Here is a 23,065-nt window from a genome sequence, read left to right on the forward strand (position 1 = left end):
AAGCATTATTTTGTCAGCTACCCTTAAAGCATTGTTAGCTACCCCTTCCATCATCTCTATTAATATAAGAAAGGGATGATCTCGAAATAATTTACTCTTGGTTCCACACTGTAGTCAAAAGTAACTATGTACATTCACACTACTATATGAGCTCCAAAAGACACAGACAAACCACACATTCTTTATACAAGTCCATGACCTTTCTAGTTGAAAGTTTGAGTTTCAACTAAGCAATGGAGAAATCTGCAAAGAATTTATAACAGAACATTCACACATAGGTCACTAGAGCTAAATGTCTAAATGATTTTACTAAAAAATTGGATTTCTTCAAATTTGATAGGAAATTAATTTTTAAAAAATTTTAGCTGAATAATCATTGAACTGCATGTGAGTACAAATATATGGGGATGAGATAAAAATCTAGTGTTAAAGATATTGTTAAGAAAAGCAAAAGGGGCAAAGGGGCTGGGTGCAGTGATTCATGCCTATAATCCCAGCACTTTGGAAGGCTGAAGCAGGCAGATCACTTGAGCCCAGGAGTTTGAAACCAGCCTGGGCAACACAGTGGGACCTCATCTCTACTAAAAAAAAAAAAAAAAAAAAAAAAATTTAGCCAGGCATGGTGGCATGCACCTATAGACCCCAGCTCCTTGGGAGGCTGAGGTGGGAAGATCAGTTGAGCTCAGGAGTTCAAGGCTGCAGTAAACTATGATCGCACCCCTGCACTCCAGTCTGGGCAACAGAGTGAGATGCTGTCTCAAAGAAAGGAAAAAGGTCTATCAATATAAAAAAAACTTCTAATACACTGTTTTGCTAAAGAGACTCTGCATCATTTTTAGAAAATTGTTTTTACCAGATTAGTCTCAAAAGATAAGGTTTTGAATCCTAGTTCTTTATCTCAGGAGACATGTGATTTTAAGTAACAATGTAACCTTTTTGTTTGGATTTGAAGTTCCCAAATTTGTAAAACATAAGGTTGTTATTATTATATGAGACAATATATGAAAAATGTTTACAAGCTTGTAAAGCACTCTCTAAAGAAATTATATATCACTAGATATTTAGTTTAATATTTTTGTTATAATTTTGAGTTTTTATTTTTTCTAATCAAACTTCAGGTCCATTTCTAAAGAAACTATAAATAGAAAAATCTGAGAATTATCTCGATAAAATTCATGCTTTTATTAGGTTTTGCACTATTTTAAGATAGCCTTTTTAAAAGCCACAGTTAAAAGATAAGATTTCTTCGTTTGTAAGAGATAATGCCAAAGGATAACTATTATAACTGATTAAAATCACACTGCATAATCAAGGAATAAAACCAATCAAGGAAGAATAACTATGAATATTACATTTCAACAAAATTAGCTTACATTTATTAAACTTAAAAGTAGGTATAAAGCAAGACAGACCAAAATAATATTGACATTTGCAGAGATATGGGCCTTCATATTTTATTAGTAATGCTTCAATTTTTAAAGTTTCTGTCCTTTAAGAGCTTGCTCTTATCTGTAGTCAAAAGTCATGTGTAATTTTTGAAATGTAATAAAAAGAACAGAATTATATAAATAATTTATTTTTGCATGTCAATTGTAATAATAATTAAGAAGAGCTGATATACAAATCTTATACTTCTCTGAAATTAATGCCATCTTTGGTGCTATAATTCTAGCACTGAAGTATACAATTCTATATACACATATATAAATATATACATAAAATATACAATTCTATATACACATAAATACATACACATATATTATGTGTATATGTATTATACACACATTATACATATACTATTACACATACATATATAGTATTATACATATATTATTTTATATATATATAAAAATTTTTTTTTTTTTTGAGACAAGGTCTTGCTCTGTCACCCAAGCTGGAGTGCAGTGGCTTGATCATGGCTCGCTGCAGCCTCAACCTCCTGGGTTCACAATTCTCCTATCTCAGTCTCCCTAGTAGCTGGGACCACAGGCACGGGACACCATGCCCAGCTAATTTTTGTATTTTTGTAGAGACAGGGTTTTGCTATGTTGCCCAGACAGTCTCAAACTCCTGGGCTCAAGTGAACCACCCACCTTGGCTTCCCAAGGTGCTGGGATTACAGGCGTGAGCTACCACACCCAGCCTTAGAATGCTATATTTTTATATATTTAAAATTTTTTATTACAACTTTTAAAATCACTTAAGATTCAGAAGTTAAAAAAACATTACAGTACAGAGAGTTCCTTGATACTATTCACCTAGCTTCCCCCAGTGATAATACCTTACATAATCATAGTACATTGTCAAAACCAGGAAACTGATGTTGGTATAATACTATTAACTTAGATACAGAGCTATGCTTCTTTTTTAAAAAATTCTAATATCATTTTCATAATTTCAAAGAATTTATTATAAGAAAATGATAGGGTAAAGAGATCTATGTCTACGCAGAGTTAACTGGATTATCATGTATTAAATAGTAGAATAAAGTGATTTATAACCTCTCTTAAAACGTTTATTTCTATTCAAATAATAAAATTCCATATAGTTATTAAATCTAATATCAAATCAAATACTTAATATATAAAATTAAAAAGTGACAGTTAAACATATCACTGAAAATGAAAATGTAAAAAAACATAGGCTACCAAATCTAGTTTTAAAAATGTACTATAATAAATGTATACATAAGCATACACAAACCTGTACTAGATCTATCATCAGTAGCATACACTTTGATTAAACCCGTATTAAAAGGTGCCTGCTCCACAGTGTGTGTCCCATGACCACTATCCATGCTGCCATGACTAACAGCATCCAGGTCACTGCCATCTGCTTAAGAACACAATTTGACAGCATTTTACTACTCAAAGAGGTACCAAATATACACATTAATTTGTTGCTCAAGCTAATAATCCACCAATGTAATACTGAACATGAAAAGTGCCACATACTTAGCAAAATACAACTCTAACAAAGAAACCTATTGAGAGTTATTAACAAACACGAAAACAACACACACGAAGGTGGTCAGAAGTTGAAACATTTAAACAGAAGTGAAATCCGGTGGTTTCTAAATGGGAAGAGTGATATAATTTGCTTAATAACTAAAAACTAAAACATTCAATATTGTAAAACTGTTTAAAATTTCTAAAAATGTAAACTGTAGCTAGTCAATTAATTTTGAAGAACAAGTAAAACACACATCCCTTACCTGAGAGAGTTGTTTGTGATAAGTGTGCATGTTTCTTTAAAGCTCTTTTGAACTGTGTTACTCCTAAAATAACATTTCTTACTTTTGTCCAGAGAAAATAGCCACTACGACTTCTTGAAGGCCAGGTACTTTCCAAAACAGCCTATTCATTCAACAAAATAAAATAATTAGTAAAATAATTTTTATAAGTGAACATATATTGGTTTCAGAATAAAGCTAAAGAATATCAAAGCAGGCCAGGCGTGGTAGCTCAAGCCTGTAATCCCAGCACTTTGGGAGGCTGAGGCAGGTGGATCACTTGAGCCCAGGAATTCAAGACCAGCTGGGCAACAAGGTGAAACCTCGCCTCTACAAAAAATATGAAAATTAGCCAGGCATGGTGGCATATGCCTGTACTCCCAGCTACTCAGGAGGCTCAGGTGGGAAGATCAATTGAGCATGGGAGGTCAAGGCTACAATGAACCATGATTGCACCACTGCACTCTAGCCTGGGTGACAGAGTGAGACCCTGTTTCAAAGAAAGAAAAAATCAAAGTAGACTGTATAACATAAAAGAGAACTAAAGTCTTCCTTGACTGACAAAATGTATTTTATATACTTGAAAATAAATGCCAAATAACCTCCTGCATAAATTATTTCTGCCATTAAATTTAACACTGCATAATGACAAAAGTAATACTCTTTATCTGTTAAACCAAGGTATTTACCTTATTATAATAACCATAAGTAATGGCATTGGGGTCAATACCAGCTTTCCGCATTTCAAAAAGCACTCGAACTGCAAGCACCGGCTGATCATATTGTCCACAGAGTTGCATAAGAATGCGGTAGCATACCTGAAATACAAGTTCAAAATTGTACAGACACACAGATGTCACCATGTACACAAATCTAGAACAAAATAATGCATTTTAAACAATAATTGTGGCAGGGCACAGAGGCTCATGCCTATAATCCCAACATTTTGGGAGGGCAAGGCAGGTGAATCTCTTGAGCCCAGGAGTTTCTGACCAACCTAGATCACATAGTGAGACTCTGTCTCTACAAAAAAATTTAAAAATTAGCCAGGCGTGGTGGCACATGACTGTAGTCACAGCTATCTGGGAGGTTAAAATGGGAGGATTGCATCTTGAGCCCAAGAGGTTAAGACTGCAGTGAGCTGTGACTCTATCACTGCATTCCAGCCTGGGTGACAGAGTGAGACCCTGTCTCAAAATATATATATAACAATAAAATAATTGTTACCTCATCAGGTGGATCCATCTTCTTTGACTGCATTTTTTTAAGCACATCATATGCTGTTTTCAGAGCCCTGACTTTTGAATGACAGACTTTCACATAAGCTGGGAGACAAATAAACCACAGTCCATAACAGTGGCGCAGTAGACACCTAGACCACATCTGAGGGATGGAAGAGTACCTCTTTGCAATTTTATGTGCTGATTTAATTTCCTGGAAAAAAATATAAAGATCTAACTAATAAATTTATGCACTTAGGCATCTTTATTTAACTGAATGCTAAACAAGTACAAGTCACAAGCTTTTATAATGTTTCCATAACAAAATATGTCTGTAATTAAAGTGTTTTCAAGTTTCTGTTTGCACCTGTATTAAACAGCATATAAAATAAATTTCTAGGACAAGAGAACTAGTTAATTTCTTAAAGTCAGATTACTGTATCTTCAGAGTGCTTTGGGGAACACAATAATCTAGTAATAGTTATATAAGAAGTGATAAAGCATATTATAGGAGGATAAATATTCAATTTATTTCTTGTTCTAAAATTTGATTACATGAAGAATGCGATAAAGTACCTGTTTTGTTCTTCTGAACATGGGCGAAGGACTATTAGGACTACTTGATTTTGAAGGCAGTTTGTTCTTCTTTGCTTGTAGAAATCCTTCAGGTCTTTCAAATAAATTGTTCCTAAGAACTGGAAATCCATTATAGCTGTTTTAGAAAAGACAAAAAAAGGAAAAACAGTTCTCAAGCACACATAGATGATCACAGTGGTTACAGGTTAATGTAATTATAACCAATAACTTCTTCACTTAGAATTTAACTATCTTTCTTCGTCAGGCTATGATATGTACTCAATAAATATTCATGCTAATGTTGCTCTTCTTACTATAATAACTAGAAATGTAATAGCCAAATCCAGACTCAAGTTATTTTTTGAGGAAAAGAGAAAAACATAAATGAACATGACATCCAACTCCAAGGTAACTTAAGCAAACTTTTAAAAGTTAGTACTCCTGTTAATACATAGCAAACATATTAAATAATATGACAGTTGGTAAAAGGTCCACCAAACTAGGACTCTTTCAAAAAGGGCAATCATTAATGTCATTGCTTTGGATTAACATATTTACTGTTGAACTTTCCTTCTTAGAAAGATGCAAATAACAACCTTAGGTTTAGCACATTAGCACACCAGACCTTGCTCTCACATTCTCATGAATTGGTTTGTCAGGTTAGCTAGTAGGTTCAAGGCATCATTTATGAGAAAGAAAACTGAGAAGGTTAAATAAGAGGAAGAAAAGGTTAGAATAGGTGCTCTATTAGGAGGTAAACCTAATAAGGGTGCTAGATCAAGATGCTCTAGACATTTAAAAGCTAGCAGCTAGGCTGGGTGCAGTTAGTGCGTGCCTATAATCCCAGTTACTCAGGAAACTAAGGCAGGAGGAACGCCTGAGCCTAGGAATTCAAGGCTGTAGTGTACTATGGTTCTGCCAGTGAATAGCCACTGCTCTCTAGCCTGAACAACATAGTGACACTTCATTAATAAGTAAGTAAATAAGTGAAAGGCAGCAGTTAGGAAAAAGATATGCTGAAAGAAACCAAAATTGCCTCCTGAGCAATACACTTAACCTGTTTAAGAATACTATATAATATTTTCTTAAAGGCATATAAATAGTTTCCATTAGGAAGAAATCTAACTATAATAAATGAGGGTAGACAGTATTTTTTATACATTACTATAGTCGAATTCCATAGAATAAGAAAATACTAGCAATGATTCAATGTTGAGTAGGAAACAGCAAAGAAATCCAGGAAAACCATGTCCCTTAAAAAATTCATTGTATATGATAAGATAATAAGACCATTTTGTGTGTCTTATTTTAAATGCCTCATTATTTTACATAGACAATGTAAGTTTACGAGTAATCTCTTATGAGGCAGACTTTGTGATCATTAAGGACATTTACGGTGTTTTCCCAATTATGGTTATGATTACACCAAAATTATATGAGTAGTCTGAAGAAAAAAAAATGACAGATTCTAAAAAAACAGAAATGTTTCCAGATAAGTAATTTTCTTTTTATTTTTTGATTTGTCTGTTCCGTCGCCCAGGCTGGAGTGCAGTAGCTCAATCATGGCTCACTGCAGTCTCAACCTCCCAGGCTCATGTGATCCTCCCACCTCAGCCTCCTGAGTAGCTGGGACCACAGGTGTGCACCACCATGCCCAGCTATTTTTTAAAAATCATTTGTAGAGATAAGGTATTGCTATGTGGCACAGGCTGAAATAATGCGGTTTTTTTGGAAACAAAGTCTCGTTCTGTCACCCAGGTTGGAGTGCAGTGGCACGATCTTGGCTCACTGCAACCTCTACCTCCCAGGTTCAAGGAATTCTCCTGCCTCAGCCTCCCAAGTAGCTTGGATTACAGGCACCTACAACCACGCCTAGCTAATTTTTGTATTTTTAGCAGAGACAGGGTTTTCACCATGTTGGCCAGGATGGTCTTGAACTCCTGACCTCAAGTGATCCGCCTACCTCAGCCTCCCAAAGTGCTGGGATTACAGGCATGAGCCACTGTGCCTGGCCAAATTTTCTTAGCGTTAAAGGACTAAATCTAAAAGTAAAATTTAAATTAAAAAAGGTAAAACCAAACCAAAGAAACACAAAACTCTATTAGTGACACATACGAAAAAACAAATAAGCATAAAGTACAAAAGAGATTAAAAAATGAGAACTTGTTTAGAAAGAAAAAGAGAGGAAGAGAGAAATTAAGAGAAATATTTTAAATATCTTCGACAGAAGACATTTAAAAAGTGATATGAACAATATCATCACTGGATGAAAAGAGTGGAAATCAAGTGGCCTCTTATTAATCAACATTCATAAACATCTATCACATCACTTTTTCATCTGTAAAAAGAAGAATTTAATCCAAGTCATAAACAAAGATGTCTTGAAAAATCCTTTTTCAATGAAAATAACAAACTATGATTTAAAGGGTGATAGATGTGAAATGGTTTTAGAATATTTAAACAAAGTAAAAGTATTATTGGAGAATTAAGAAATCTTTTAAACTCTAAAAGAAATTACAATTTTAAGTAAAAATAAATGTATATTAGAAACTAAATAATGCATTCACCTCTATCATAGCCCTTATTTTACTGTGCTCAGGACTTTTCTCTCTTCTTCACTAGACTTGAAGGCACAGACAATGTATCATTCAAGTCTATATACTTAGCACAGTGTCTAACCACATTTCCTAAATTAACAATGACCAATTCCAATAATTCTGAATTTCCATGACTTAAAACTCATGACAAAAATTAGTAACTTAAAAAATTGTACAAATCAAGGCCACAAAGATTGACTCTAAATTAGATTTAATCTTTTTGTAAACCAAGGTTATATTAATCAGTGTATGTATGAGATGAAAAAGGATTGAAAGTGAGGAAACCAGTTTTAATGAAAAAAAAATCAAAATTCTATAATAAAAGTGCTGCATTTGAGGTGGGGAGTCTAACTGAATGTAATCAACATTTACAAGGACAGATACTTATGCAGACATCATTAGAGAGCTTCCCAAGTCTATATTATGCAAAATTATATATGTTTTCTTTTTATACCTCAAAGCTTAATAATGGATGTGGGATAAGCTTGCTTACCACCTAAAAATTAGGGATCTGTAAAGTTTGGATTTTTGAAAATACCACAGTCCTTAGAAAGCTACGTCACAGATGGTGGATTGCTTCTCTCTTTCAATCTCAAACATTCTGCCTCTTGAATACCTGTACTGTAAAGGGGGTTCTTCACCATTGGGTAGGTGGGGGATCTCAGGTGGTGTTACAAAAACAGTATGTTCACTTTTGAAAGATTCATCCAGTTCTATAAGTCGCACTTCACCGCTCTTGTCCATATCCACCTAAAGGAGTTTTAAAAACATATATTAAAAAGCCACATTGGTTAGCCAAGTGTTCACATAAAGGGAAGTGGTTAAATAAACCATCTGCACAATGGATACTAAACAGCCATTAAAAAAGAAGAGTGAGCAAGTTCTCTATGAGCGCCAAAATAATTAAGTGAAAATAGCAAAGTGCAAACTGTAAATAGTATATTACTTTCTGAATAAGAAACGAGGAAAATACACACACACACACACACACACATATATATATATTTTTTTTTTTTTGAGACAGTTTTGCTCTATCACCAGGTTGGAATGCAGTGGTGCGATCTCAGCTCACTGAAACCTCCACCTTCCTGTTCAAGCGATTCTCCTGCCTCAGACTCCCGAGGAGCTGGGACTAGAGGTGTGTGCCACCACGCCCAGCTAATTTTTGTATTTTTAGTAAAGGCGGGGTTTCACCATGTTGGCCAGGATGGTCTCGATCTCTTGACCTTGTGATTTGCCCGCCTCAGCCTCCCAAAGTGCTGGGATTACAGGCGTGAGCCACAGCGCCCAGCCTTTCATTTTTGCTTATATTTACATAAAGAAATACTAGAAAGCTACTAAGAAAAGTACCTATATGAGGAAGAGGAAAAGAATAGGGTAGACAAGGATGGAATAGGACCCAGATGAATATATATCTGTTTATATTTGAATATACCTTTTTATATGCAAATGTTTTGCATTTGAATCATGAGACTGTAATCAAGAAATATTTTTTAAATCCATGTACATGTGTGTCTGTGTGATAAAAATAGTGAATTCTATATATTTTAAAAATTTATACTAAATATAACAACTTTCCCTAAACTCTTTCAGCATATGTAGAAGTACATGTGAGTTAAACTCTAGTCACATCAATATTGAAAGCACTTTAGTAGTACTATTTCTACTAGGTACTCGATGGCAAGGTAATATCCAGAAAAAACGAAAACTTCGTAGAACCTAAACTGCCTCACAAGAGCTCATAAACTAAAGGGCATAATATTGATATTAATAAAAAAGGATGTCATACATATGACAAAATACATTTCACAGAACTTTATTAGGTTAGAAATATCATATACCATGTGGATTAAGTGGAAGAGTAGGAATTACTAACAAGTTAAACCTTTAAGATAAGGACTTAGGGCAGAGTATACCAAAAAAGAACACAGATGAGTTTTAAAAATTTTCTAACACTTAAAGGAAACAATACATTCAAAATCTTCTTATATAAATTATTGATAATTTCACAGCATTATATGCTATACTCTCTTGGATTAAATAATGTTTTTAATAGTATATCCATACAGTGAACTAGATAAATATTAGGACATGATTCAGAATTATAATAATGAGAAAAACATTCACAAAATAACAATAAATGAGAAAAGAATCAGGCTACTAAATCGTATAAATATTACGATTTTTTTTTTTTTGAGACAGCGTCTTGCTGTCACCTAGGTTGGAGTGCTGTCATGCAATTTTGGCTCACCAGAACCACCGCCTCCCAGGTTCAAGTGATTCTCATGCCTAAGCCTCCCAAGTAGCTGGGACTACAGGTACGCACCACCACACCCAGCTAATTTTTATATTTTTAGTAGTGATGGGGTTTTACCATGTTGGCTAGGCTGGTCAGGAATCCTGACCGTAGGTGATCCGCCTGCCTTGGCCTCCCAAAGTGCTGGGATTACAGGCATGAGCCACTGCACCCAGCCTATATATTATGATTCTTAATGGTTTTTTTGAGACAGGGTCTTGCTCTGTTGCCCAGGCTAAAATGCCATGGTGCAATCACAGCTCACTGCAACCTCAAACTCCTAGGCTCAAGTGATCCTCCTGCCTTAGTCTCTCAAGTAGGTACAACTACAGGCGCGTGCCACCACACCCAGCTAATTTTTCTTTCTTTTTTTTTTTGGGTAGGGATGGGGTCTTGCTATGTTGCCCAGACTGGTCTGGAACTCCTGGTCTCAAAGCAATCCTTCTGCCTTAGCCTCCCAAAAATGTTGAGATTACAGGAATGAGCCACCATGCTCAGCAAATGTTTATTTATTTAATAGTTCTCACTCTTTTTTTTTAGCAGCTTCTCCCTCTCCATATTGGCGCCTACTTTCCATTCTCCAGCCATACTGTTCTCATAACAAAGTGTGGGGTCCAGGACAACTGCTCTAGTTTTCGGTGAAGTCTATATAAATATTAAAATTTTGCACTGTAGACTCAATAGCTTGGTAAAAGTACTTCCTTTTACTTATATACCAATAAAATCTCATTTTAACATTATAAAAATAGCCATGCAATAAATCCTACATTTATCGGTTGGACATCTCTGTCTTTTGGAAAGCATGGTGACATCTGTCTCTATTGAGAGAAAAAGAAATCCAACACCCACTGAAGGATAAAATTAAAATAATTTTCATATTTTCCCACAAGACATTAATATGCTCAGAAAACACTGGAAATGGATTCTTGGGAAACCAAGAAAAAATCTTACCAGACTATTTGTTACACAAAACTGCCTTTAGTAAAGCACCATCCCACAGGAACAGATTGTAATGATTTAAAATATAATCATATGAAGAACAAGAACACATGGTTCTTAAATTAGTCATAAATGAAACACATAATTCTCATATATTGTTTTTCTTATTTCTATTCAGTATTACCCACTCCAGCTTTTTAAAGTCAGTCAAGTGTTTTGTTTGGATATACTAAGATCAAAAGAGTTAATATACCATGTAAGAATAAGTGAATAATAGTACCACACGTCTAATTTTTGTTCAATAGTAGTTATGAACCATGAGACAGTTAATGTATACTTAGTTATTTATTTTCTATAGTTAAACTGCCAGAAGTAAGAGTTTTGTTCACTTAAAAACTTAAGCTCAAAGTTACTCAACTAAGGAATAACCCTCACAAAAATTATTCTTTTTAAAGTGTTACTGATATCTAGAAAACATATGCAGATTAATAGTAAGCACTGATTTTTTGTGAGTCACTTACTGTGGTATCAAAACATGAAAGGCAGTAACAGCATTGTATAATTATTTACATTTCAGAGAGTTCTGGTTAATAACACCACCAGGGATACAATTAACCTCTGCTCTAACTACATATGAACTTTATTGATATATTTTGAGTCAGGCGCGGTGGCTCATGCCTGTAATCCCAGCATTTCGGGAGGCCAAGATGGGCGGATCACCTGAGGTCGGGAGTTCGAGACCAACCTGACCAAAACGGAGAAACTAAAAATACAAAATTAGCTAGGTGTGATGGCACATGCCTGTAATCCCAGCTACTTGGGAGGCTAAGGCAGGAGAATTGCTTGAACCCAGGAGGCGGAGGTTGTGGTGAGCCGAGATCATGCCACTGCACTCCAGCCTGGCAACAAGAGCAAAAACTCCATCTCAAAAAAAAAAAAAAAAAAAAAGAAAAAACCAAGATATATTTTTAATCTTGTGACAATTTATTTTTTCTCTAATAAGAGTCTCTTGAATTATAATAAAGCAAATACAAGTAACTATGTTTTAATGCATTAATTTTCAGTTTTGATTTTCTGAGTAGTCATTAAAATCTTTAAGTATGTTAATTCATATATATAAGTGATCTTTTGTTAGATCTAGACTTCGAATAGATAAATAACATTTTAGGAAAATAGTCTACCTAGAAACAATGATTACACATTTAATAGAATTTTATTTTTCGAGACTTCTCAGAATTCATAATCTTTAAGCAATGATTCCAGTCATCTTCTGCATGGACTATCATCACATAAACAACAGGTGGCCTACAGAAAATCCTAGACAACATAATGTATTAATTATGAGCACTAAGATATGCTCCTTAGGACGTAATACCCTAGTCAGCAAAATTACAAATCTTGTATATCTTAGATATCAATATTTATTTAAATCATGTGACTTAGCTAGGAATCCTGAGTTCTTAGCTAAAACAGAAACTTGTGAATAGGATATATAAAATAGGCCAAAAATAAAAGGGAACAATATAAGACTTCTCTCTTCTCACTGTTACTTGGATTCTGACAACTAATTCAGTGTTCTCATGTGGATTAATAAATTTACTGGCTAAAGCATGCTATTGGCAAAACCGTGGTTACCAATTTGGTCCCTTATGATTCACTAAGGTTCGCACAAGGAACAACAATTACACAAATGTATGCCACTGTTCTTAAGGGAAGCTCAGTGAGAACATATATACAACCAATGGAAGCCCAACACCTGTGAAAAAATCATTCAAAGTTCATAATGCCAGACAGAAACATCATCTTTATACACACAAAAAAATTGTTCCTATAAAAAATGTAGAGGAATTCTTTTTTAAAGCACACCTTTCTATTTATTGCCAATATTTAATTTTGTAAGCACTGATATGGTTTGGATATTTGTCTACTCCAAATCTTATGTTGAAATGTAATCCCCAATGTTGGAGGTGGGGCCTGGTGGGAGGTGTTTTGATCATGGGACAAATCCCTCATAACTTGGTTCTGTCTCTGTGGTAGTGAGTGAGTTATCTCAAGATCTGTTTTATATAAGCATACGGCACTTTCTACCACTCTCTCATTCCACCTCTGGCCATGTGACATGTTGGCTCCCCATTGTCTCCCCATGGTTTTCTGCCATAACTGTAGGTTTCTTGAGGCTTCACCAGAAGCAGATGCCAGCACCTTGCTTTATATAAAGCCAGTAGAACTAGGGGCAAATTAAACCTTTTTTTTTTTTAATATAAATTCCCCAGATGCAGGTATTTCTTTATGGCAACACTAGAATGGCCTCACAGAAGTGCCAAATAAGGCAAACACAAAACTTTGATTAAAATATTGAAAAACAAGTTCTTGGTATAATACTCAAATGAAGACAAAACTGTCAAGGAGCTATTACAGTATCTCTTCAAAATAAACAGGTTTTCACCATGAGCAGTGGCCACTCCTATAAACCCAGCACTTCGGGAGGCTACTACAAGAGGATCACTTAAGTCCAGGAGTTCAAGACCAACCTGGGCAACACGGGGAAACCCTGTCTCTACAAAAAATTAGCCAGGCATGATGGCGTACGCCTGTGGTCCCAGCTACTCAAGAGACTGAGGTGGGAAATCACTTGGGTCCCGGAGGTCCAGTCTACAGTAAGCTGAGATCGTGCCACAGCACTCCAGCCTGGGTGACAAAGGGAGGCCCTGTCTCAAAAATAAAAAATAATAAAGAAAACAACCCAGGTTTTCAAAGCTTTATAGACCAGAGCTCAACATACAAAATGCAGGGTTCCACAAGTCTGTTTGTAAGTAGGTTATTCAAAATGTAGAAAATAAATCTTCCCCCAAAACAATGTCCTTTCTGGGGTGATGAAAATAACTTTGAAGTCATGGGTTACATGGAAATATATATTTGCCAAAACTCATTAAACTTTGTACATTAATGATGTATTTACTGTTTGTGTATCTCAATAAATCTGATTTTTAAAAATGTCTTAAAAAGTGGTTAGCATATCATTCCACACATACAAAATTAATACTTCGTTGTTGTTGGTTTTTGTTTAGAGACGGGGTCTCACTATGTTGCCCAGGCTGGACTCCAACTCCTGGGCTCCCCACTCAGACTCTTGAGTAGCTGGTAGTAATTGCTCTTGGGATTAAAGGTGCATATCACCATGCCCGACTTATAAAAATTTAACATGTATTCATAGCAAAACACTGCTACCATTTGAAGTATAGCTAATCACCATTTATAACAGTGTTTCTACAGGAAGATGAATTGAGAATTTTAAGCAAGTAATGGCATGTATCCATCTTTTCCCTATTCCAAAGCATTTTCAAGAAAGAACTAGGGATGATATTTCTGGATACTTTCATTTGTTAATTCTCTAACAGCACCAGAAATAGTATTTCTCTGTATCAATCATCCCTCAAGTATTCTAAATTGAAGGAAAAGGTAGATGTCTACAAGGCTCTGAATGTGTTCCTGCTGTTCATATGTACAAATCATTCAAATATTGAATATTTCTGTTATGAAATGAGAAACCAAATGAACCATTAATCTATAAACATGAATAAAATCCAGTTACAGGCAAAAATAGTCATAATATTTTCTACTTTTTAGTTTATACAACACTACTCTGAACACTATGAGATAGGCAGCTATAATTATTTATCCTCAAAACATTTTTAAAACATACATAAAAAAACAACATATAAAGACTAAATGACTAAAGTCACAAGTATAATAGTCAAGATTAAAGTACTTCTCATTCCCAATGTAGTGTGTTGTTCCTACCATACTATTTTCCTATTCATAGTGAGAATCACTTCTCATTTTTATAAGACACATTTGGTACTTATTTAACAATCAGTAAGGCCAATTTCATGTTAAACTAAGAATTGAACCAATTTCTGAATATCAAGGGATAAGTTGTATTTTGGCTGTTGCGTTAAAAAAAAACCTCACTGATTTTCCTTCACAGTCACATAAATTTGAAAGTGATGAACTTCTTTAAATAATCTTAACATTACAAATTGTTGTGATCATATATAATAAAGCTTTCATTTATTCCTTTTTTCTATTATCATGGCCATAAGATCATGGATACAATATACCTATTTAAATACAAATTTACAGGAAAGTTTTAGTATAAGTAACTTCTTCCCTTAATCTTTGAGAGTAAGCTGCTGAGCTGATGACCTATCATCACTCCTGTATACTTTTATACTTCCTACAAAGACATTCTCCTACAGAAATACAATCAACTGGGAATTAACATTGATATATTATTACTGGAAATCAACATACTAATACATTACTACTATGTAATCCTCAAACTACATTCAAGTTTTGTCGATTAACCTAATAATGTTATGCCTAAAGGATCTAGTTCTTTTTTTTTGTTTTTGTTTTTTTGAGATGGAGTCTCGCTGTGTCGCCCAGGCTGGAGTGCAGTGGCGTGATCTCGGCTCACTGCAAGCTCCGCCTCCCAGGTTCATGCCATTCTCCTGCCTCAGCCTCCCAAGTAGCTGGGACTACAGGTGCCCGCCACCACGCCCGGCTATTTTTTTGTATTTTTAGTAGAGACGGGGTTTCACCATGGTCTGGATCTCCTGACCTTGTGATCCGCCCACCTCAGCCTCCCAAAGTGCTGGGATTACAGGTGTGAGCCACCGCGCCCGGCAAGGATCTAGTTCTTAACTAAGCACTGCATTTGGTTGTTAAGTCTTCTTACTTCACTTTAGACAAGCTTCTCCATTTTTACTTTATTTTCTTAATCTTAATACTTTGTAGATTACAGAATAGGTATTTTGTAGAATATCATTTAATATGTGTTTGGTATTTCCTTGAGATTATATAGGTCATACATTTTTGCAGGAATATTACAGAATTGAGGTTGCATTCTCATTGTAACCTATTAGGGGAACACAATGTTGACTTGTCCCGTTGCAGATGATGTTCATTTTGATAACTTGATTAAAATGGTATTTGCCAGGCTTTTCCACTATAAAGTTACTCTTTTCCCTTTTGTCATTAATATGCATTTTGTGGGGAGGTCATTAATAACTATGTAAGATCCTGCTTCTCATCAGATGACTGTCAATTGATTGATATCTGTATAGACTCATGGTTTCTTATTTTACTCAATGGGCTAATCTGTTACTAACATTTGATGCTCAAATTGTCCTAGATTTGCCTGTGGAAATCCCTTCAAATTGACTTCTGTATACGTATTTTGTTTTAACATGTCTCCATCATTCTTGGAGCAATTCTTGGTTTTCTAGCACAAGATACTTTAGGGCTTATCGGGTATTTAGAAGCCAAAATCTATACATTAGGTGTGCTCATTGCTGTTGGGGTGTGGCTGCTTCCAGGTCCACCTAATGTACAGAGGTAGGGAATATATGTGTGTATACACCCAGACACATATACTTACATCTACATTTATTTCTGTATCTATCATTGAAAACCAATGATACTACACCAAATCTCCAACTCTACACCAACACTACAGGGTTCAATTTAGTTTTCTTCACTTCTGTATTTGTAAATCTTTCCTCTCAATAAGAAACTTTATTACCTTTAATACATTTATTTGATCAATCTCCCCAATATATAACATTCTCCCATCTTTACCACCACCCCTCTCCCATGCAGATGACTTCTTCACCTTAATGTGGTTTTGACAACCCCTTCCAGACCAAATCCTGCACCACCATGCTGACACCTCTCTCATCTAGATGAAACTCTGACATCTCATTTGCTTCCCTTGCTATCCCCGTGAGGATACTCTCCCCACCCTGCTCAGACTCTGACACTCCATGTGTGGTCACCTCTGTATGAGTGCTCTTCTCATCCTGTTTAGGTTCTGACACCCTGCAGCAGTCTGCCCCTGAACATGGACACCCTCTTTAAACTGCCTGTCCTCTGATTCTACATGTTAGAACATGCCTCTCCAGGAATACTCTCCTTACCTGGCTTGGGCTCTGACATTCCAGCTAGGCTGTTCCTCTCTCTCCACCCTATTCAGGTTTTGAAACCCCTCTCTGGACTACCCTACCTTCTCTCTCTCCAGCATGAATACCTGCCTTGCTCTGTCCCACCTAATGATATTAGGACTGAACAGAAAGGTTTCATATATAAATTTAAAATTATAGAACTAACAAATTTAAGCTACAAACTCATTCTCAATTGTAGAAATATTCAGGTAAAACATTTATGATACTTTTACACCTACTTTCAGCATGTGATAACCCATCTCTGACAAAAAGGAGAGGTGAAAATTACAGATGTTTAAGTTGGAGGTGCACAGGCTGGCAAAAAATTCCTGGTTTTATAAGTGGGCAGGGAGGGTTAGGGACCTGATTGCTAAAACAAAACTTATGATTTAGTAAAATTCTACAAGGTAATTGTAAGAGGTGCATTCTATAATTTCTAGCAGGCTACCAAAACTTGCATTATAAGCAGTCAATGATGAAAATGAAATTAATTTCGATTTCATTAAAAGCTATAAATAGAAACTATAACTCATAACATTTATAACAGTAACACAAAGTAAGTTAGGGCACTGTAGATGTACCATTACTTACTTTATCTACACAATCATCAAAAAATGCCAGGCTTGCATCTTTGTCACTAACAAAAGAACATTCTTCAATGAAGCGAATAAACATCTGTGTTTTGGTCATCATGTTATAGAATTTTTGATGTGACCGGTCCCGGCTTCTTAAGAAAGCTGTTCAACATAAATATATAATGTCAGAATATATAATATCATTCATAGATTCACAGAATATTTGCACTAGAAAGAATCTGAACAACCATGTCATCTATACCTCCCACACCACTACCATTTCGCATGTGCCCTGAGAGGGGAAATGACCTGACAAAGAAATAGGAGAACAGTAATAAAGGAACATAAACCCAGATCTCTCAAATCTTCATCCAGAACTGTCTCCATTGTTCTCTCACCATCTTGAATATTATAAACTAGTACATTTGAAAATTGCTCTCTTTTCCCCCAAAAGCTTTGCATATTATATGCACATACTTGCTCTCACATTCCATATAAATATACACTATACATATATATATATATAAAAAATATATATATATATGGCTTTTTCAAAGCAGCAGTAACATTCCCTCGTATTCATTCATGTTTGTGTCTTACTTATTGAAAACAGAGAAAAGGTTTATTTCCTGATTTCACCTTACTAACTATGCTCAGTTACACTGCACTTGGGCCTTCTTTCAGGCCCAGGAATTCAAGCTCTTTCCAGTCTCAGGGACTGTGTAAACTGTTCTCTCTGCCTAAAACACTCTCCTACTTTACCTTTGTCTGGCTAATTTCTACTCATCTTTCAGATCATGGATCAGATGTTACTTCTTCAGAATAGCCTTCCGTGATATGAGGTTGTGAACTGAAGTTGTTCACTCATTATTTCCAATCGCCTATCCTCTTGACTATAAGCTCTCTGAGAGAAATAACCATGACTCTCATCTTTTACTTTTTTTTTTTTGGCCATGTCTCTTTTGCATACCACTATTCAGTACCTAGCATTCAGAGGTACTCAATATATACTTATTAAATGAATTTCTCTTTCAAATGTTAAATACTACAAAAGAAAATAAATATGTATTATAAAACTGGTTGCACTCCAGAACTTCCCAACTTTTTTTACTTCATGGCACAGATAGGAAATATTTGTAAATATTTGTAAAGTACCCAATATTTGAAAATATTCGTAAAGTATACTGAAATAAAACAAATGAGGTTATTCAAGCCTGGAGGTGACCATTCCAGGGGTTCCTCTGTATCCCCAACACTGCCCACTGCTCTGAAAGCTGAAAGTATCAGTATCTTAACACATATGTGACACACAAATGCAGTCGGTATATGGTTGGGAGGCTCTATACTTATCTTCTGCATATCTGCTAATGGAATTATATCTAATATGCCTGAAAAATAACTAGTCCTATGGAAATGGGTAACCAACAAAGCTGGTATTCACGTTCTCCTCAAAACAGGTATGTATTCTCATAAATATGAGCTATTAACACAGACAGCAAATGAGTCATCACAAAGTTAAGCTCAATGACATGAAAGCTTTAAAACTATGCAATCACTCACCTTGTAGGGCAAAGAGAGAGGCTGCATCTGTGGCTGTCTCAGATGGGGCTTGTGTTATTGGCCTTAAGTATGATCTGTAACCTTTTAAAATAGAGGCCATGAAAAACAAAAATGCCTCTTGGATTTCCAAATCTATCATGTGCAACCTCTTTCCAGAATTAAAATCATAGTCATTCATTGCTAAATCCATTAGTCCATCATCTCTCGGTCTCTGCTGCACTGTGAAGACACAGAGTGTTAGTGTTTTCTCCGAACTCACAAAACACTCATGATGGTACCAGTATAATTTTGTTGTGTTTTCAAAAGGACCCAAGCTACCTCAACTCTTTGTTTACATAACTTAATCACATTTAAACCTTAGCAAAGCCTGCCATAGCATTTTGTAGGCTCCGTTGAGTAAATTTTATCCAAATTAAACACAAAGTTACCTCTGCTTATCTCACTACTATCAGGAAAAAAAAACGTTCAGGCCAGCCATGGCAGCTCAAGCCTGTAATCCTAGACCAAGGCAGGAGGATCACTTGAGGATAGGAGTTCAAGACTAGCCTGGGCAACATAGAGAGATTCTGTCTCTACAAAAAAATTTTTTAAAGTTCATGTTCTAAAATAACTACATATAAGTTAATAATGATTATAACCCAGAAAGCAACAAAATATCAGAAAGCTGCTCAACTATAAATATATGTCAGAATATATATCATTCATAGGCTCACCGAGTATTGGCATTGTTCAGAAAGAATCTGAACAACCATGTCATCTATACCTCCCACACCACTACCATTTTGCACATGCCCTGAGAATGGAAATGACCTGACACAGAAATAAAGAGAATAATAAGAAAGGAACATAAACCCAGATCTCTCAAATCTTCATATAGAAATGTCTCCATTGTTCTCTCACCATTGAAGATTATACATAAACTAGTACATTTGAAAACATGAAAATATTTCTTTCAAAAATTGCTCCCCTTTCCCTCAAAAGCTTGGCACGTTTTGTTTGTTTGTTCTGGTTTGTTTGTTTTTTGAGATAGAGTCTCGGTCTGTCATCCAGGCTGGAGTACAGTGGCACGATCTTGGCTCACTGTAGTCCCCACCTCCGGGGCTCCAGAGATTCTCCTGCCTCAGCCTCCCAGGTAGCTGGGATTACAGGTGCCCATTACCATGCCCGGCTAATTTTTGTATTTTTAGTAGAGACAGGGTTTCACCATGCTGGCGAGGCTAGTCTCGAACTCCTGACCTCAGGTGATCCACCCGCCTCGGCCTTCCAAAGTACTGGGATTATAGGCATGAGGCACCATGCCCAGCCACTTTTCATGTTACGTGCACATACTTGCTCTCACACTCTTTCCATATGAATATATATAAAACATATATATTTTATATATTACAGATATGTCTTTTTCAAAGCGGCAGTGACATTCCCTCTTGTATTTATTCATGTTTGTGTCTTTCTTATTGAAAACAGACTTTAAAAAAAGGGAAAGAAGAACTATTGCATTTACCCTGTGCAAATTGGGCACAGGGCAAATGCAACAGTTCTTCTTTCCTTTTTTTTTTTTTTTTTTTTTTTAAATACAAGTACCTACGGAAGAACACACAAGGATTAAAATATAAAAAACAATTCTTCTTCCTGGACAATTCAATGCTAAAGTCATTAGATAGTAAACATGTAGTTTTATAGTAGAGAAGTCTAGTAGACACCACATTAGGTGATCAAAGTGAATATCTCCATCAATAATGTGACAAAACAAAATAGTGTGCGATATGACATAAGGACGCAATGAGAGGGGCACAGCATCACTTCTGTGATATTCCTGTCAAAGATGCGTGACCTGGGCCAGGTGCAGTGGCTCACATCTGTAATACTAGCATGGAGGCTGAAGTGGGAGGATCACTTGAGCCCAGAAGTTCAAGACCAGCCTGGCAATATAGTGAGATCCCATCTCTACCAAAAAAAAAAAAAATTTTTTTAATTAACTGGGTGTGGTGGCGTGTGTCTGTAGTCCCAGCTTCTCAGGAGGCTGAGGTGGGAGGATCACTTGAGCCTGGGAGCTCGTGGCTGCCATAAACTGTGATCGCCACCACTGCACTCCAGCCTGGGTGACACAGTGAGACATCCTATCTCAAAAAAAAGAAAAAAAGATGGGTGGCCTGTATTTATTATGAGAATGCTCAGATAAACCCACACCATGGACAATTCTACAATGGTAAATATAATCTTCAAAGGTGGCAGAGAATCTGAGGAACTGTTCAGGAGGAAAGGCAAATAAAGAGACTTGAAACTACATACAAAACCTGATTTGGAACTGGATCCTTTTGTTATAAAAAGAACATTATCATGATAACTGGCAAAACCTGAATGTGGTCTGAGGATTAGGATGACAGTAATGCTCGATGTTAATTTCCTGATTTTCATGGTTACATTGTAGTGATGTCAAAAAATGTACTTCGTAGGAAATACATTCTATTCAAATGTCATGAAGCATCTAATGTCAAAGGGTCAGGAAAAAAAGTTTGTTATTACTTCAAAATTTTAAAATATAAGGAACAATTAATCATCTTCGAGAGTTTTTGGAGGAGTTCTTATTATCTAAAAAAGTGAAAATACTGGAAGAATGTAAGGCATTGGAACCAGAAAGCCTACGGTTTTTTTTTGTTTTTGTTTTTGTTTTGGGATGGAGTCTCACTCTGTCTTCCAGGCTGGAGTACAGCGGCACAATCTTGGTTCACTGCAATCTCTGCCTTCCAGGTTCAAGCTATTCTCCAGCCTCAGCCTCCCAAGTAGCTGGGACAACAAGAGTGCACCACCACGTCCGGCTAATTTTTGTATTTTTAGTAGAGACGAGGTTTTACTATGTTGGTCAGGCTGGTCTCGAACTCCTGACCTCTGGTGATCCACCTGCCTCGGCCTCCCAAAGTGCTGGGATTATAGGCCTGAGTCATCCTGCCCAGCCAATGTTAATAACATTTAAATATTGCTACAATAGCTGTTGGGCTTTTCAGCTATTCAAAAGAAGTGCAAACACTTTTAGAAAGCAATTAACTAGGTAACAAATAATATTACATGCATGATTTATTTGTTCCATAAGGCAAAATTTTGTTATGTTTTGTGTCGTTAGTTTAATATCCCAATACTTATGAGCTACTTTGGAATTATCTACTTGTTATCAAGTATACTTTGTAAATATTGTTTTTATCCATGTCTATTTCCAACTACACTATACACTATGATGAATCCTCAAGGGTGTAGGCTACCTCCTATGCTTATGTTCTACCTAATACATAAATGTGAACCTCAAATACTGCATATCACTATTGACCATACTTTATATAATAAGTATTAAGTTATGGATTCTGAATGGGTCATCTGCTATACTACCAAGAAGATTAGATAAAGAAATGAAGGTTTAATTTTCCTTATCAGCAATTCTGGACAGGTCAAGATATATCCTTATATATATCCTTATATATAATAGAAATATTATTATATATAATAGAAATATTCGACATCCTAATCAATTTTCATTTTATTAATTTCTTAATGCTATTGGCAAACTTCGATTTTCAAACTTTAAGATAAGCACACAAAAAAATTAAAAAATGTTTAAAAAGATAAGCACAGCATTAAGATCCACTGAAGGTGAAAAGCTCTTGCTCCACTGAAATCATCAGTATTTTCTAATGTAGTTTACATCATTTGTCTTCGATTTTCAAAACTAACTTTCTATTCTACGTATGAAGAAAATAGGCCAGGCACGGTGGCTCATGCCTGTAATCCCAGCACTTTGAGACGTCGAAGAGGGAGAACTGCTTGAGCCCAGGACAACATAATTTGTCTCTGTAACAAATTAAAAAATTAACCAGGCGTAATGCCTCATCGTGTCTGCAGTCCCAGCTACTCAAAAGGCTGAAGTGGGAATACTACTTGAGCCCAGGAGGTCAAGGCTGTAGTGGGCCATGTTTGTGCCACTGCACTACAACTTGGATGACAAAGCAAGACTCTGTCTCAAAAGAGAAAAAAAAAACAATATAAAGGTGGAACCCCACATTTTTTTCATGGTATTTC

The 23,065-nt window shown here is 35.7% G+C and overlaps 1 protein-coding gene across 18 annotated transcripts in view; it reads right to left on the reverse strand.

The window, feature by feature from the left end:
* The window catches only part of DENND4A (DENN domain containing 4A), a 130,339-nt gene that overhangs the window by 38,117 nt on the left and 69,157 nt on the right, over positions 1-23,065 (reverse strand). For 7 of the 18 annotated variants that reach the window (XM_077939595.1, XM_015142508.3, XM_077939596.1 and 4 more), the window contains 8 exons: positions 19,001-19,219; positions 17,457-17,602; positions 8,242-8,375; positions 5,029-5,164; positions 4,460-4,666; positions 3,922-4,050; positions 3,215-3,356; positions 2,704-2,835 (listed from right to left, as the gene is read on the reverse strand). In XM_077939595.1, coding sequence (XP_077795721.1) covers positions 2,704-2,835; positions 3,215-3,356; positions 3,922-4,050; positions 4,460-4,666; positions 5,029-5,164; positions 8,242-8,375; positions 17,457-17,602; positions 19,001-19,219 — 1,245 coding nt within the window. The remainder of the gene's footprint in view (positions 1-2,703; positions 2,836-3,214; positions 3,357-3,921; positions 4,051-4,459; positions 4,667-5,028; positions 5,165-8,241; positions 8,376-17,456; positions 17,603-19,000; positions 19,220-23,065) is intronic. The other 11 variants (XM_077939605.1, XM_015142511.3, XM_077939606.1 and 8 more) reach the window with 2 other exon arrangements.

The sequence above is a fragment of the Macaca mulatta genome, chromosome 7 (genome assembly GCF_049350105.2).
Source record: "Macaca mulatta isolate MMU2019108-1 chromosome 7, T2T-MMU8v2.0, whole genome shotgun sequence".
Taxonomy (NCBI): domain Eukaryota; kingdom Metazoa; phylum Chordata; class Mammalia; order Primates; family Cercopithecidae; genus Macaca; species Macaca mulatta.